The sequence below is a fragment of the Vigna unguiculata genome, chromosome 4, assembly GCF_004118075.2.
Source record: "Vigna unguiculata cultivar IT97K-499-35 chromosome 4, ASM411807v1, whole genome shotgun sequence".
NCBI classification, from domain to species: Eukaryota; Viridiplantae; Streptophyta; class Magnoliopsida; order Fabales; family Fabaceae; genus Vigna; species Vigna unguiculata.
Genome location: NC_040282.1, coordinates 10122298 through 10139963, shown reverse-complemented (window position 1 = coordinate 10139963; position 17666 = coordinate 10122298). Strand labels below are relative to the sequence as shown.

At 33.0% G+C, this 17666-nt stretch overlaps 1 protein-coding gene across 8 annotated transcripts; it reads right to left on the bottom strand.

Annotated features, from left to right (window-relative positions):
* Positions 1-3460: 3460 nt before the first annotated feature.
* LOC114181270 lies at positions 3461-15870 on the bottom strand. Of its 8 annotated transcripts, none has more exons than XR_003603780.1 (11): positions 15661-15870; positions 15346-15407; positions 15057-15096; positions 13724-13819; positions 8638-8940; positions 7259-8550; positions 5928-6066; positions 4831-4957; positions 4431-4709; positions 4254-4358; positions 3461-4168 (listed from the first exon to the last, which is right to left on the bottom strand). XR_003603780.1 is itself a non-coding variant. In XM_028067678.1 (7 exons), the coding sequence occupies exons 5-7, from the start codon at positions 4870-4872 to the stop codon at positions 3992-3994; spliced, it is 498 nt and encodes a 165-aa protein (XP_027923479.1). In that variant the 5' UTR covers positions 4873-4957; positions 5928-6066; positions 13724-13819; positions 15346-15407; positions 15661-15870; the 3' UTR covers positions 3461-3991. The 8 variants fall into 8 exon arrangements, 2 of the variants coding, with proteins under 2 accessions (XP_027923479.1, XP_027923477.1); XR_003603781.1 differs by having other exon boundaries at positions 7259-8531; XR_003603779.1 differs by lacking the exons at positions 7259-8550; positions 8638-8940.
* Positions 15871-17666: the final 1796 nt, after the last annotated feature.

Genomic DNA, 17666 nt, shown 5'->3' with positions numbered 1-17666 from the left:
TGCAGCCAATTAATCCTAGTATTATTTATTTGCAGCCAATTAACCCTAGTATTTTTTTTATTATGACTATTAGAGAAATAGAGAGGTTTTATGGATAAAATAAATTGGAGTTGGTGGAGAAAAGAAAAGAGAAGGCAACATGAGATTGAAGAGAAAGGGAGGAGTGGGCAAAGTTATGGTAGTCTTTTTGATGGAATTACAGGTAAGGGGAACTCCACCATGTATCCATGTTTTTTATTTATTTATATGATTGCTTGGTCTTGGATATGAGAAGAATGTGTTCTACTTGGAAAAAAAGGAATTTGTGATTTGGTGTGAGAACTTGTTTTATGGATGTGTGTTGGGTGGTAAGGTTTCTTAATGGAGATGCAATGGAAGCTATTTTGATTTTTCTGTTTGAATTGTGATGGGGTATGGGATTACATGGTCTTCTAATGTGAATGGTTAAGGAATAAATTTTAAGAAGATGAATTTTGGCCCTATTTTGTGGATGGATTCATGGTGTAAAATTGGGTTACTCTTTTTCTTTTTTTATTTATCATCTTGAAGTTTTGAGATAATTTGGTATAGGCAATGATTACGACTGGTTTATTTCTTCTTTTCTTGAAATTGTGATTTTTGGGCTATGGAGAAGGAGGCGATTGGGAGGTAAGTTGGTTGAAATTGTATATTTATGGTCCTTAAGACATGAGAAATTTCATAAAGCCTGTTGGTAAATTTGAATGATAGCAATTTTTGGTTGGCTATGAATCTTGGCATTTGGGCATTGGGAATAGTTTTCTTAATTTTTGATAATGAAAATGTGGGGAATGATGCAAGAGAGAAGTGCAATTATGTTTATGGAAATTGTATTAGAGTTGATAAGTGTTTTGAGGTTAACGTTGGTCAAATTAGGTGAAAGGTTTATGGAGTGAATATGGTCTAATGTTTTTCTATTTGTTTTAGGCAAAGTGAGCATACATATATTTTAGGTTCTATATTTTAGAGTTGAAGTAGATGGTGTGTACTCGCACATGAAGATATTAATATAAGGGTTTTCATGATGTGTGCACATTTTCTGGTTCATGGGAATGATATGAGATGGTTGGTATGCTTCGTACATGTTTTGGATGCGTGGTATGTGTGAAACAGGTGCCTTATTCATGAAAAAACGCTATTTTCGTATTTTGGCCTAGTAGGGACTGTTGGGCACTGGCTTCCTTTAGCCAGGCCCTGAGTCTCGGGTTTTAGGGTTGTTGGGTGCTGGTTTCCTATTGTCAAGTTCCATGTCTCAAGTTTTTGGGTGTTGGGCACCAAGTTTTAGACGTCAAACGCTACTGATTTTATAGTCTCTGTAGTTTTCGTAAAGTTATGTTTTTCTCTTTGTTAACCATCAGATTTTGGTGAAAGTTTGACAGCGAGTCCATATCATGTTATTATTTAGTTTGAACTGTATGATCTTGGTTTGGAGGTTTTTAGTTGGAGATATATGTTACACAAGACTTTTTTTTCATTAGTGTATTGAGTTTATATTTTGTTGTGATAAATTGTGATACACTCTGTTTGTGGTGTATTGGATGTTAGGCATTATGAATGATGTATGTTAAGTATAATGATAAGGATTGTATGATGTAAATGTATTGTGATACATGTGATGATGAGACCTTGATGTGCTTGTGTGTTTATTGATCTTGCATGCAGATAATCATGTGATTGTTGATTGATGTGTGATCATGATGAGATAATGTATACTTGGATATGAATATATTGGAAGGTATCTCTACATAAATTGTATTGGAGGTGCACTTCGTTGAGGCTCCATAAGAGTAATGGGAAGTGGTGCACTTTGCTGAGGTTCGATAAGAGTGATGAGAAGTTGTAGACTTCGTCGAGGCTCTTGATATTTGTAATGTGAGAGTAATGGGAAGTGACATCTTTGGTAAATTGCATATGAGAACTAGTTGGGTGGTTAATTATGAGATAATTCCATTCCATTTAATATTACTTAGTGGAAATATGTTGATGATTACATGTCATGGCTTTGAGAACATGTGATAGTTGATAGCTTGGATGAGTTATGATATGTTATGGCAATGCTAAGTGAGTTGTATGTTGATTTGTGTGATATGTTACATAGTTAGCTTACCCTTGCATGTTTGTCATTGTTGTTTCCATTTGCGATGATCGTATAACTTGTGTTATACAGAAGTAGATATCGATGCAGTTTTAGCCAAAGAAGGTTAACGGTTAGGAGCTCGTCGGGAAGCTTCTTAAGTTTTTTTTTTTTCATTTTAAAATGTTCCTTTAGCTAAAGCTGTAATAGTCAGCTTTTTCGAGGTTTAAACTTGAAGCATTATATTAAGACTTGTTTAGACAATTTATTCCAATTGGTTGGTTAGACCATACTTGGTTTTTATGAATAAAGTCGTTGTAGATGGATATTTTTTTCAGTTGTTAATTTGATATATAATAATTTTGAAAACTCCTATTTTGATAGGATGATACTAGTGATTGTGTTTTGAGTTGGAAAGATTTTATTTTATACGTGACATCTCAAATGGGATGTTACAAATGGTCTTGTCGGAGATAGAAAGGATTAATGACCGAATCGTTGGACGTTCTTGGTTTCCTGGGAGGGAGATTAGAAAGGGGATGAACATGTTATGTTCCTTGAGGTTGAAAGTTAGGTGTTTGTGATGATGAAATTGATCCTTGAACATATATCAGTACAAGAAATCTACTTCTTATCTATGCTAGTTTTTCGTAAGTAATATTCACTTTTCGTAGGTAATAGGATGTTATTTATGAATTACCTACGAAGCAAATTTCGTAGGTATTGAGCTGGTAGGTAACTTTATTTACGAAATTTTGTCTTCGTAGATAAATTACCTAGGAATATTATCTACGAAAAGAGAATGCAGATAATTATCTACGAATTACGTACGAACATGATTATCTACAAAAACAGTTGTGGATAATTTACAATTGGATTTATTTACGAAATATTTCGTAGGTAACTTATCTACGAAAACTGTCATGGGTAATTTATCTACGATATTCTGTGTATGTAATTTACCTACGAAAATCTTCGTTGGTAAGTTATCTACGAAAACTTTCGTAGGTAACTATCTCCAACATTCTGCATGTGTAAATTATCTACGAAGATCTTCGTAGGTAATTATCTACAACAACCTTCGTAGGTAATTTACATACGAAACTTTTTGTAGGTAATGTTATAATAAAAAATTTAAAATAATTTTAATTTCTAAAAATTATTATTAAATATTTTAACATATATTGATTGATGTCAGTACTCACATCTAAACTCTACCTGTAAACAATGCAGTAGACAATTTTGTCTACTTAATTATAACTCATAAAAGATTCTAAAATAGAAAATGTAGTAGTTTTATATCATAGACGAGAAGTAATGTCTAGACATAAAAGTTGGCCTCCACCTGTAGATCCTACAAACATCCCAACATTCAAATAACACATTCATGTATAACAACATAATTTTCCAAAGGTTTAACATCATTCATATCATCACATCAAAACATTAAAAACAATAAATATAAAATAAAGTAGATAACACAGATTAAGAAACTAACAAATAATCTACATAGGTCAAGTCCTACAATTTAAAAACTAACTAATTTTACCCCTAGTTCAACAAGTCCTACAATTACAAACCTAACTAATAATCTGCATAATGAGAAGAGTTTTGTCCATGATGGTGGTCCCTCTCCTGAGCATCATCTTGGTTTTGGTCCTCATTTTGTGGTTGTTCATTGACGTCTTGCAAAATGGTTTGGCAGCGGGAGGAAGAAGAGGGAGAACAACAGTTACTAGGGATTCTAATTTTCTCTACAGTCGTTGATTCTCCTCCCTAGATTGACGAAACTCCTCCGTAGATTGACAAATTTCTTCTTCCAACCTTAGAATCTTTTGTGAATCCATAATTGTAGAACTAGATGGTTGTTGTGTGAAGGCTTCCCCGCAAAGATGATTTTCATTCAGTTTTCCAACCCCATATACCGTCCCTTAGGATTTTTGCCACCAGTAGCAGGTAACCAAAATTTTTCCTTAACTTCTCTTCCTCATTAGGGTCCAATAAAGATATTTCTTCTTCTTCACCACAAGTAGCAGCCTCAGATCTTGCTTGGGAAAATACAATTTGAAATTCCTCCTGTTATTCAAAAATAGACATATTATATAATGGCAAATCTTTATATTTAAAAATGAGGAAATATCTAAGAAGTTAGAGAAAATACATATGTTTGTTTAGATCTGTGATCTACAAAATCACCGGTATTCTTTCGAACATGAGTATGGTGGAAAAGGTCATCAAAATGTACAGGACGACCCAACTATTTTGCCTATAACAAAAACTAATTAATCATGATAAAATAGTAATCAAGTTATATAACAATATTTTTTAATGTTCATACCATGCGAAGGGCATGCTCATGGATGGTGATTGAGCCACCTGTGTGCAAACATCCACCCTTCTCAGATTCTCGATTCTTTTGATTACGAGCACTCTTTGATCGAAACTCGGGTTGGTTCCACTGAACAAGCAAACTGTTCCATACTCTATCAAACATCCAATAAGGTTTTTTCCCAGTTTTTCTTGCTTCCATGAAGATTTCAGAAAGTCTATGAGAGGGCTTTGTGTTGAAAATCTTTCTAATCTTCTCCTCATGTTCAGGTCTCCAAGTAACCTTTCTCTACATTAAGAGATAATATAGTAGGTAAGATATTGATTATTACAGTAAACAATATATGCAAAAAAATTAAATATGCTTAATTGAAATTTTAGTAAAGGGTAGGTTACAAATATAAACTTACCTTGAACCTTTGAAAGAAGACCTCCTTCTCTTCATCCAACATTGCACCCCAAGTCAACCATCGGTCAAAATATTGTTGCTTAATTGTCTTTGTGATTGCCTTGGAGGCAACTCTACTTGGGTAAAATCTAAAAATATAAATACATTGTTGAAAATATGATGTCAATATGAAAAAAATACCATATAATATAAAGGAAAAAATGATTTCAACTAGTGTTTATTATTACCCATCATTACAAGGTTCAATAATTTCAAGCACTAGGAGGGTCATCGTCTTGAAGTACATTCTGAATAGATCGGGTGGGTATTGAGGTTGGTGTATCATTTTGTTGAGAGGGGGGAGATAATGATGTCAATCTAGCACCAACACATTGGGAAGCCATAGATGAAGGTGTAGGTTCATTAACATGAGGTTGCATAGGTTGAACAATGAGGGGTTGAGAAGGTATGGGTTGGTCAATGGAGGGTTGGAAAGGGGTAGATTCGGCTATTGATGGTTGGGAAGGAATTGGTACAACATTTGCAGTTGTAGAAGGATTTTGTTGATCAATAGGGGATTCAAGTACATGTGTTTTTTGTGTTGGTAATCTAAGAACATATTTTGGTCGTCTTCCCTTCATTGTCCCCTTTCTCCCCTTTTTGGCAATAGGTAAAGATGGTTCAATAATGTCTTTATTACATCATGATGACATATATACAAATCAATTGCACGTGCATTAGAAATGTCAGTAAATTATCCACTCAAATTTTTTATCAAGTTAAACCCTTATAAAATGTGTATTTAGTAGGAGTAGGAAATTCATTTCAATATTTTGCTATTGTGTATTGTAATAATCTCGTCCTTCAATAAAATCGCAGCACCAATTAAGAATCCTTTTCAGTTTAAAGACTGCATGTCAAGACTACACCAGTAGAAAATATTTCTTTTTTTCTCATCATTCCCTTCACACCCATTTTTGTATAAAAAAATAAGTGACATACATCTTCTGATTGTGTATCAATCACCATTCAACTATTTTTCTTCCTATCATATATAGACATACTTTGTCAATTCTAAAATCACATGATAAAAAAATGTGTTCAGATAAATGGGCCAACCTTTGGATTGCTTGTATTGACTTTGAAGGTGAAGCTTCTTCTAACTGCCACCACTATCATCAGCTCTATAATTTGATTTTTTTGTCTTTGTTTTCAGCAGTAGAGTTTGGATATGTCCAACCAAATCAATCTTCTCAACCTATGAAAATTAACGCTGATTAATATGATATACAACTTCTACATTTAAGCACCGATGAATATCTAATTTAACCAAATCAAAATTACTATTTTATCGTATACAAAAATTGATGGAAAATGAAAGTAATTCACATACAAGAATATAATAAATAAGTCAGCAAACATCATACAAATACCTTGCTTTCAAAAAAACTTTCAACCCATCTGAATACCAACTTCATCAGCACCAATATATAAACGTTTTCTTTTTACTCTAATTATCTCACTCTTCCATTAACTAGACTTATTCGTGTTTCTTCAATTGATTCCTTTAAGCATCGTGCTATTAGATTTTCACAAAGAATGATTCAATCTCAACAATAGTGTTGCTTGAAACAGAACAATTAATATGAATATTCAAAAAATTTCATAAATTCAGGTCCAACTCTGAAAGAAACTGCAAACAAAGAGTTTTGGAGAATAACAACTTTTTCTGAACCTTTTTACCATGAATCCATTAAATGATAGGACTAAATCATGCTAAAAGTAAAAGTGCTTGGTTCTTAAATCCTTTCTAGGAAAAACATTAAAGTTCAAGTTCAAAATAAGAGTTTTAAAAAGCTTTCAATCTCGAAGTTTGGTTTCTTAGTTCATTAAGTAGTTCTGGTCTAGAAATTTTATATAAATATATATATATATATATATATATGTTGTTTTCCCCTGTTTTTTTTAATAAAAAATAAACTTCATTTTAATAGGAGTTTTTACCAAAATGTGTTTGGCTATCTCCTTTCAAGGGAAAGTAAAGCTAATAAAGTTACGCCAAGTAGTACCTATGTTATCTTAGGATAATCATCAGTTTAATAATTAATTTATAAACTTTCCAATGTTTGCAGTAAAAAATTATACATAAGAGACAAAGCAATTATATGATTGTTACCAACAAATTTTTCTGCTTAGTATAATTTTTGTTGAAGTCCAATAATTATAACGCTTGGTTTTTCTTTATATTCTTTTCACTACTAGCAAAATACTATAGCCATAATTGACTAATTTCTACATGTACTTATCCTATTGTTATTCTAGAAATAGATTCTATCATGACAGTTAAATCTCTAAACCTTTTAACACCATGTTCTAATGCGCTTATGTAGGAATTACTTTCAGTTCAGTGATTTAGTGACTTTTAATGAAACAAGGGAAAATATACACACCTAAGTCCCATACTGTGAGCAAGTCCAGTTGTGAATGAATGGTTTGAGTTTGCCCTTTCCACTGGTTCACAAAGCGTTGCCAATGTCGGATCACCATTTAGTGTTTCCATTCCTATTGCCACGACCCTTTTTTTTTCTAATCATATGCAAAATTTTCTTAACTTCTAAAACCTACTCTTCCACTCCCCCAGGTCCTCTATCAGTTCCTATATTTGGTAACTAGTTGCAAGTTGGCAATGAATTAGTTCTTTATATTCTATTTATAATGCGAGTGTTTTGCTAGTATATTGACTTGAGCATGATTTTACTATATTCATATTTTTAAACATGCTGAATATATCTAATTATCCAATTGATTGAACCTTACTAAAGAAGTCTCTTTTTCCTTTTAATTGATGGGATACTGCTAAAGTTAAATCAGGATATGGAGTGTATCAATTTGATGATAAAAGAGTGAGAGAAGTCTTGTATCAATCTTCTTAGAAAAAAACAAGTACAATGTATCATTTTGCCACCCTCATCTAAAAGTACTTAATAAAAGTCATAAGTTTAACACACAAAAGGCAAATCTAACAAAAAATTGTCCAAACAGAAATTGGTACAAATCAATGTATGCCTATTCAGAACTATCATCATCCAATTCCTTTTCTTCATTGTCTTCTTCTGACTCGTGATCATCAAATTCCCCTTCATCATCTTATTCTTCCAAATCAAAGTCTTGAATTTCCTCTTCTTCTGTGTCTTCTTCTATGGCTTCATCTTCTACTTCAACACCATTTTCTGAATCTTGGAAGCCTAAAATAGGTTCAACTTCTATGATTTCATTGACGTGTGAAACTTGGTCTTCTTGGTAAGGCATATCATTATCTACATCAGTAGCTTCTATGCGACCTCTAGGTTTTGTCTTGATTACAACACACCATCCACATTTATCTATTCGAGATGGTGGATATGAGACATAGTATACTTTTCTTACATTGTGAGCAATTATGAACGGATCATACAACACATATCTTTTATCCATCCGAATATCAGCAACATGGTATTTAAAGTCCACTCTTGTACCTCTTCGTGATGGATCAAATCAGTCACAATAAAATACAATTACTTTCTTGGGAGTGCTTGAAGTATTGTACTCTATCTCGTATATGTGTTTAATGATCCCATAGAAATCATCTTCACCTCCGTCTGTAATCCCTTTTACATAAACCCCACTATTTATTATCTTTTTAGCTTGACTTCATGCATCTGTGTTTCCTGAGTCAAGTATTTCCTGAGATTGAAGGAATGACCTATTTAAATAAGTCATTCAGAAGGTTAATTTAATAAAATAATTAACGTTATTATAACAATGAAATCGATAGTTGGAAAATATTTACTCGAGGTATGGTTTCACTTCTTGGGAATTGATCAACATATGAACGTGGACTGAATCCCATTCTCTTTGTGTTAACCAATGAATTGATGGCTTGCCAGAAGGACGAGTTGGTTGGTTGAAGATGGACAATGATGGTTGGTTGGTTTCAACTCCCATTTCATTTCTACTACTTCGCAATGACAACATATAACCTTTGAAATTGTGGGAACAAAAATAAGTTGTTTCTCGGTGTATGTAAGATGCACATATCAATTCTTCAACCCTTGCCCTATTTTTGATTGATCGCTTAGAATCTCCCATAAATCTATAAAAAAATTGTTTCTTGGTCATGCTTTGTAATCGTTAAATAAATGCATTTTATATGAAATAGATTGATCATATATTACCTTTCAAAAGGATACATCCACCTATATTGCACTGGACCACCAAGTCTAGCTTTATATGCAAGATGAATTGGGAGATGTTCCATTGAATCAAAGAATGCAGGGGGAAATACTCTCTCTAACTTGCAAAGAATTAGTGGAATGTTTTCTTCCATTGTAACCAAATCGTCATACCTCAATGTCGTACAGCATAAGTCTTTAAAGAAATGACTTATTCGGTTAGGGGATTTAAAACATGTGTTGGAAAAGTATTAAATGCAATATAAAGTAAGCATTCCATGAACACATGACAATCATGACTTTTCATCCCATGTATCCTTCCCTTTTCAACATCAGCACATCTTGCCAAGTTTGATGAATAACCATCAGGCACCCTGAGTTCTTTTATCCAACGACAAACTAATTTTGCTTCCTCTATAGTTAAAGAGTAATTGGCTTTAGGCTTAAACATTTTTCCATTAGCTAGCAGTTTCATCTCTAAGTCAGGGTGACAACAATACAAAGCGAGATCTATCCTTGCTTTCTTATTGTCTTTTGTTTTACCACTAACATTCATGACAGTGTTCAATATATTGTCAAAGAAATTTTTTTCTATGTGCATGACATCTAGGTTGTGTCGTAAGAGATTATCTTTCCAGTAAGGAAGATTCCAAAATATACATTTTTTCCTCCAATTATGAACCTCGCCATATCCTCATAATTTCAACAAACGAGGATTTTCTGTGGCCATTGGTGAATCCCTTACTCTTTCCCAAACCAAGTCAAGTGTCATTGTAGTTGGTGGGCCATCAGTTTCAACTTTCGCTCTTAAGAAGGCTTTTTTATTCTTTCTAAAGGCATGATCACTAGGTAAAAATCTACGATGTGAGTCAAAGCAACAATTTTTCCCTCCATTTTCTAATGTAAAGGCTTTTGAATGCTCCATACAATGTGGACATGCCAATTTACCTTGAGTACCCTAGCCAGACAACATCCCATATGTAGGGAAATCATTTATAGTCCACATTAACTAGCTCTCATGATAAAGTTCTTCTTTCTTGAAATATCATATGTTTCTACACCAATCCACAACTTCTTTAGATCGTCCACCAAAGGTTCGAGATACACATCAATTCCTGCGTTTGGATTGCGTGGACCAGGTATTAGACAACTTAAAAACATAAATGGCTTTGTCATGCACATTTCAGGAGGAAGATTGTATGGGGTGACAATTATTGACAACCAGGAATATGGGATTGTTGATTGAATGAATGGGTTAAAACCATCAGAGCATAAACCCAAACGTACATTGTGTAGATCAACTACAAAGTCTGGTTGTACCCGATAAAAATGCTTCCAAGCTTCACCGTCTGAGGGATGATGTAACACGCCTGAGCTACTTCTATTTTCATGATGCCAATACATTTGACTAGTAGTTTCCATTGATGCAAACAGTCTCTGCAACCTTGGAATTATAGGTAAATAGAACATTCTTTTCACTGGAACAAGCTCTTTTGTGTTTGCTCTTGTGTTTCGATCATGATACCTTGGCATATCACAAAATTTGCAACGTATAAGTGCTCCATCATTTTTCCCATATTCATTGTCGTAAAACAACATGCAACCTTGTATACAACAATCAATCCTTATAGCAGTCAATCCAAGCTTTGATACTAATCGTTTAGCATCATAGTAAATTTTAGGTAAAGCTTTATTCATCGATGTTACATCTTGAAGCATATTTGCTATAAAATCTAGACATTCCAATTCGACTTGCATGCTAAGTGTCTACCACAGATTGATAATTTAGGCTCTAATGATCCTTCAAATAATGGTTCATTTGACTTGACTAACAGATTATAAAATCGTTGAGTTGCTTCATTCGGAGGCTTTTCGAAGTTTATTTCTGGTATTTAAAATGACCCATGTTGTCTAAGAGCATCACACAACATGTCATGCATCGAGTTAAATGTTTGTCCTTCAGTCACATGTATACGACTTCCTGAACCATCGTCAACATGATGGGAAATATTCTCTATGGCTTCCTCGTGATCAATCCAAATAAAGTAGTCAGACATAAAGCCATGCTTGTAGAGGTGGAGCTTGATTGTTTGAACATCATAAATCCTTGTACACTCACATTTAATGCATGGGCATTTAAGTTGCCTTTCATTGACAGGCTATTTCAACAAACTCTTCAACCCCAATTATGAAAGTAGGTTTCAAACCGCTTCTACCTTTATACACCCTATCATACATCCAACCATGACTTGAAGGAAATGAAGTCATGATCTGTGTATTTAAAGAAGTTACATATATATTAGATCACAATGTTTAAATCATTCCCTACCCATTTGAATATCTTTATGTTAACTATCTTTATGCTAATCTTCAATAATTAACATCGATATAGTATAGCATAAACCTCTAAGAACCTAAGGATGGATTGCTTTTAAGAAAATATTAACAAAAGATAAAATCAAATATTCATTGTTGATAAAAACAATGGTAACTTGTCAAAAAATAAATTAAAATGGATATTGATTGTTGAAATTTGAACTGCAACAAGTAGCAAAATCATTCAAACTTCCTGGAAGGTTAACTTTTACATGTTTTTCATATACACTACTTTGATCATTCTGTTCTGTAACAATAGTTGAGTAAATAATTTTGCAATTACTATATTCGCTAGTCTTATGTTGTTTGTTCTGTTTTACTACGATGATTCTAGGTGCATAGTTAAATTCTAAGTGACTGTTTTGCTTTCGTAAATACTTGCATATTTGGTTTTGATTGATGAATTAAGACATGCTTAGTGGTTGTTTTTGGTTGATTTTAGTAGTGTTAGGTCTATTTTAATTTATAGGTTCGTTCTAGTTGTTAACTAGTATAATAGTTTAACTTCTTGGGTTGTAAACTGGACAAATTTTAGTCTATAGGTGGTATTTTGAATTTTTCATTGTTTTCAATAGTTACCTTAAATTCTACTCTCAGTTTTCTGTTTTAAACTTGTAAATGAATTAGTTTAGATAGATTACAACTTTTATTCCATGCTTAGCTTATTTTGTTGTTTTGTTGTTAAAAAATTTTGTATTTCTAGGTTCTTATAATCAGATTTTATTTTTGTTATTGTTTTGTATATCTAGATTAAATGTGCATTCTTGATGTTATATAGGCCTTTTTGAATTGAGTCATTTGCCAAATATAACCTAACTTGGGCAATTTTCCCTTGTGCCCATTTTTTAGCCTATTTTTTAACTTTTATTATGAATTTTTAGCTTATTAGCACCTTGGACCCATAAAACCATGTTTATTCATTGTTCTACAGTTGTGAGGTGAATTAGGCTGAGTTATTGGACATTGTTGAGTTCAAGTGCGGGGGGATTTTTGATAAGGAGGCATATGTGACTGAGTTGGTTACTGAAATATCTTGTGAATCAATGAAAAATGAGAGCAAAAACTGGAACAAAATGACAGAAAAAATTAGAACAAAATGACAAAATTATGGTGAAGAAGAAAAATATGAAAAAGATGGAAAAGTGGAAAAAGCAATTAGGATGTGCAGTTTTTAGTTAGAAAAGTAGGATGAGTCAAGTGTGCAAAATTTTTATTGGGAGATTTGTTTCTATTTTTAGAAAGTGAGTTGCTTTTCTTTTTATTTTTCCCTAAGTTTGCAATTGTTCAAGTGTGAGGGTGTGATAATTTTCTACTTTTTCCACTTTTTTTGTCCATTTGCATTCATTTTGGGTTGGTTAAAGTGTTTAATTCATAGTTTTTAGCTTAAATTTAGTTTGGAGTGTCATATTCTTAGTTTTTTCTTAATTTGTGTTAATTAGTTTTGGATAGTAGTAGTTTAGTCTAGTTGTTAGTTGTTTAGCTTCATTAACCTATACTATAATAGTGTAGTCTAGTATTGGTCATAACATTTACTAATTTCAGCATCCTAGTTCTAGAATCAATTTGAGTAGGTAGTTACTCTTAGTTTCTATTTTTTATTTTGTTAGTTCTATAATTCTGCATTATTAGGCTAGTTATAGTATTTTTACATCTTAGCTTAGTTTAGTATAACACAAACTGATTTCTAGTTACCTTAAGTAGTTTAGTTTAGATTAAGGTTACTTTGTATGCATTTAGAGAGTTTTATTGTGTCATAAATCTAGTTTAGAATAGGTAAATTGTAGGTACTAGTTTGTAGTTTTTAGCAAGTTTAGTCTAGTTAGTGACCTAGCTTAGTCTAGTTTGAGTAGTTTTGAATAAATAATGTTTCCAACCAGCAAAGAGGTGCAGTGAAATGGAATGTAGGCCAGTGCTTTAAAGTTGATACAAGATTAGTGATCAAGAGAACAAAGTGAAAAGAATCAGCAAAGAGGTGAAATCTACACTAGTTTTGGCAAAAATCCACATAATTTATTTTATAGTTGACTTTTGCATTGAAGCTCAAATGGATATGACAACAGTGGGGGAGGCTAATGGACATCAAAGTACATTTGTGTAGAGCTATAATTGTCAAAACACAACAGTCTTCATTTACACTTGAATAATTAACTAGCCTAGTTATACATTACTTAGTTGAATCTTATTTTTATAGTTTTAGGAGTTAGAATAGTTAACCATGTAGTTTTACTTGAGTTTTGTAGTAGTTTGGATTGTTTACTTATAAACAGTAACAAATGGATGTAAACCAAAAATAAGAGATATCAGTCAAAAAAGTCAGCAATGTAGTACCTTAAAGAAATTTTATCAAGAAAGTGTGACTTTAGGACCAGAACTTTAACCTTCTCATCAACAAAAAACCAAGCTAGGACCTCAGATGGTGCAACTCTGTCCACAAAAAGAAAAGGGATAGATAAGTGCATGAGTATCAAAATTGTGATCTAAGAAAAATTGACACACCTAGGACATATAGCAGTAAGTCATTACAATCAACTTTTTATATATCATTTTACAATAAAACTTTCCTATACATATACAAACCAAAAATCAAACCCTATCATATACTTAATGAAAGATTGATTAGGCCACAACATGAAAAGTCATAAAATTTGCAATAGAAACAAAAAAGTATTAATTAGAAAGAGATCCTTCATAAGATTAACAAAAATGATAAAATGTTAAAAATTCATATACCACACACATCTCTTCACTAGACATCTGTTACATGCAGACTAACGCTGGCACCAGTAGAGTAGGAAAATAATGTACTTTATTCAAGAACTCTAATCCCAGTTCAGCACTAGAGTGACAACAGAACTAGATATGCATGGATGTTGAATAAAGAAATGGCCTTGTGAGGCCTAATATCTCTTCAGCTTAATTTCACAAAAATGAGACCCCCTTAACCTCCCTCGACCATCCTATTTAACAATCATACCTCCTCAAATTTAGTTATGCGAAATCAATAATGTTTAATTGAAAGGTTTTGTTCCGCTGCAACTTTCCTACTTCTTCTCTCAATCCCCCTCACAATATAGGCCAATACCAATCATGTGCAGGTTTAATAAAAAATAGTTACCGATTTGTTTCTACACTGCAAAGGCACTATTTTATGACATAATTTGTTTCTGCACTGCAAATATTTACCTAAGATGTGTATTTTCCCATTTATTTGTCAAATAATATTTTAATGGACCCCTAATCATTAGTAGTGCCCATTTCAAGGAATTTCTATTATTGATTGATATGCAAAGAGATTGTGAGTTTTGTTGCACTCATGAGTCATTTCAAATGAGATAAAAACAGAATATTACGCATTAACTCCACAAGTTTGGTCCATAAAATTATGATTATAATGATTTGTGATCAATTCGTGGTTTAAAATTATTACTATCAGATTTATGCGTATGGAATACAATATTACGCATTCACTCTATGTATGTCAAGATATTTTTCATTGTGTCTAAATCGTATGATTCAATAGGTAAATATGGTTTCAACCCATCTAAGCAATTAGCTAAACCATATTCTCTTATAACTATTACTCAGCTCTATAAAATCAAGAAATTAGAAAGCACTATTTATTGAATTTTCAGATGCAATTAGTACATCATAAGTGGCGTACCTGTTTATAGAATTTGTAAAGCCTATTACATCATCACCATCTTGCAAAAGTTACAGGAAATGAACAAGATAAATTAGAATAGAATGTTTTCTTCAACTGTCAAGAATCCCATCATGCTATGTCATAAATAGTCTACCAAAAAAACTACCCAAGTTCAACACAATGCTTGATATCAGCTAAGCATTAATCTCTAGTTTGATTAAGCTAAGTTAAAAACAATATCCATCCCAAGACCATCATTTACAAGCAAACACATCTACACCATATAGCACAATGATTAAAGGAATACCAGTAAATGTTGCAAATCTCAAGCACACCCAACGCCCCAGCACAATCTGCAGATGCAACAACCTGTATCATGACAAAACCACATAAACTTGAAAGCCTAAAAAATAACTCAAACAGAACTAAAATAATAAAGAAAATGGTTAGTCACCAACATAGATCCCCAAAACGTAAAACTATAAACCCATCACTTATAATTCTTTCCCAATTCGTGGAGGTTTTAGATTCCTTATTGTGCGCAAAGTTACTGTTTATGAAGGGGGTTTTGATTTGTTAACATGAATGTCATTTTGGACAGGGTTGGAGTATGAACCTCAACCTCATTGGGATGCGTTGCTGCCACAGAGTCACATTGCCTGAGTCAATGATGAAGGTCGACGTTGCTGCGTAGGATGGAGGTTGCTGCCAATTTCTTGTGTCTACGACGGAGTGTGGAGGTTTTCGGTGACTGTGAAGGTTTTCGATGACAGAGTGTTTCCGGTGGGTGTGAGGGTTCGAGGGTGAGGTGAGGGTTCGAGCGAGGTGAGGGTTCGAGAGTGAGGTGAGGGTTCGAGCGAGGTGAGGGTTTGAGAGTGAGGTGAGGTTTCAAGGTTTTTTTTTTACTTGGAAAAAAAAGAGTTCTCTGGGTAATACACGGTAAGTTTAAAATATTATATTTTTAATTAAAAATAATATAAGGTGTGTGGTGTTTTGTTGGCGAGTAAATCTAAGGTGAGGTGTGAATGGTGTGTAATGTGTGTGGGTGAGGTGGCAAGTTAATGTGTGCGTGAGTGGTGAGTGATTGTGAGGTGGTGCTAGTGTGTACGTTGGTGTTGTAATGTGCGCATGAGTGAAGTGGCAGGTTAGTCTGTGCATGGTGTCTGAGTTTGTGAGTGAGGTGAATTAGTGAGTTTAGTGTAGTGTGAAGGAGGGTTAGTTTTAGAAAATGGGTCTGGTGTGTGGGTTGGTTTGTGATTGGTGTTTAGTGTGTGTGTGTGTGTTAGGTGTAGAGGTATAAAAAAAGAGTAAGCGAGTATGAAAATAAAAGAGATATTGGGTTGCTAAAAAATGGGAAGAATAAGAACAATAGGGTACAATTAACATAAATTGGATTTTTATATGAATTATAAAAGTTGGGCCCAAAATAATTTTTATTTATTATCTTTTTAATTCTTGATTAAGATAACTAATTAACCTTCTAAAGAAAATTTAATTTTCTCTTCATACACCTTATTTCATTTAATTTAATTTTTATTATCATTATTTACTATTTAATATTTTTTATTTTCGAAAATCATTTTATTTGTTCGGATGAAATCAAGTTTTGACAAAAAGGTATTTAACTTGATTTTTTCAAAATAGTGCAGTTTTCACAAGGTTTTGAAGCTAGTTGATTTTCACAATAACATGTTGAATTACTGTAAATCATATCTAGGAGTTCGAAATCAGTTCTTAAATTGGCTAATTCTGATTATAGCTAATTAACTTTGTTAATATTTGGACATTCAATTTTGATATGTCCTTCTTTTCCACAATTATAACAAGAGAAACTAGGAGTCTACCTCTTTTTATTACCTTTATTGCCTTTCCTCTTGAGATAATTTCCAAACCTCTTAACAAGTAGATTCAAGTTCTCTTTGACACTTGATTGAGCCATCTCCTCCTTGGGTTCATCATTGGTTTTGGTGTTAGTCTTCTAGGCTATATTCTTTACCTTTTTCTCAGTTGACTCTTTCTCATTTAGCCTTTGCATCTTAATTTCGTGTTCCCTTAGCATACCAAACATTGCAGATGTAGTCATAGTGGATAAATCCCTTGATTTTGAGATAGTCGTGAGCTTAGGATACCAACTCCTATCAAGACACATTAGCAATTTGAGGCTTAGCTCTTCTTTATCAATTTGAGGCAATATTTGTGAATCTATTTTGCACTTCAGTTATTGATTCTCCTTGTTGCATCTTGAACAACTCATATTCTTGGATCAAGGCATGCTTCCTTACTCTTTTCACACCATTTGTTCTCTTATGAGTGACTTCAAGCACATCCCACATGTCTTTTGCACTTTTGCATTGAGAGACTCTAAAGAACTCATCCATGTTCAGTAAAAAGGTAAGGATATTCTTTGTTGTACAATAATATTGAGCATGCCTTCTTTCCTCTTCTTTCCATTGATTCTATGGCTTGTCAACCTGCTTATTATCAACAACATGTTTAATAGTGTAAGTTTCATTCATAATTGCATCCCAAATGCCTTGATCAATTGACTTAGTGAAACTTTTTGTTAAAATTTTCCAAAACTGGTAGTTAACACCACTAAACATAGTTGGGCTATGTATGGAGGAACCT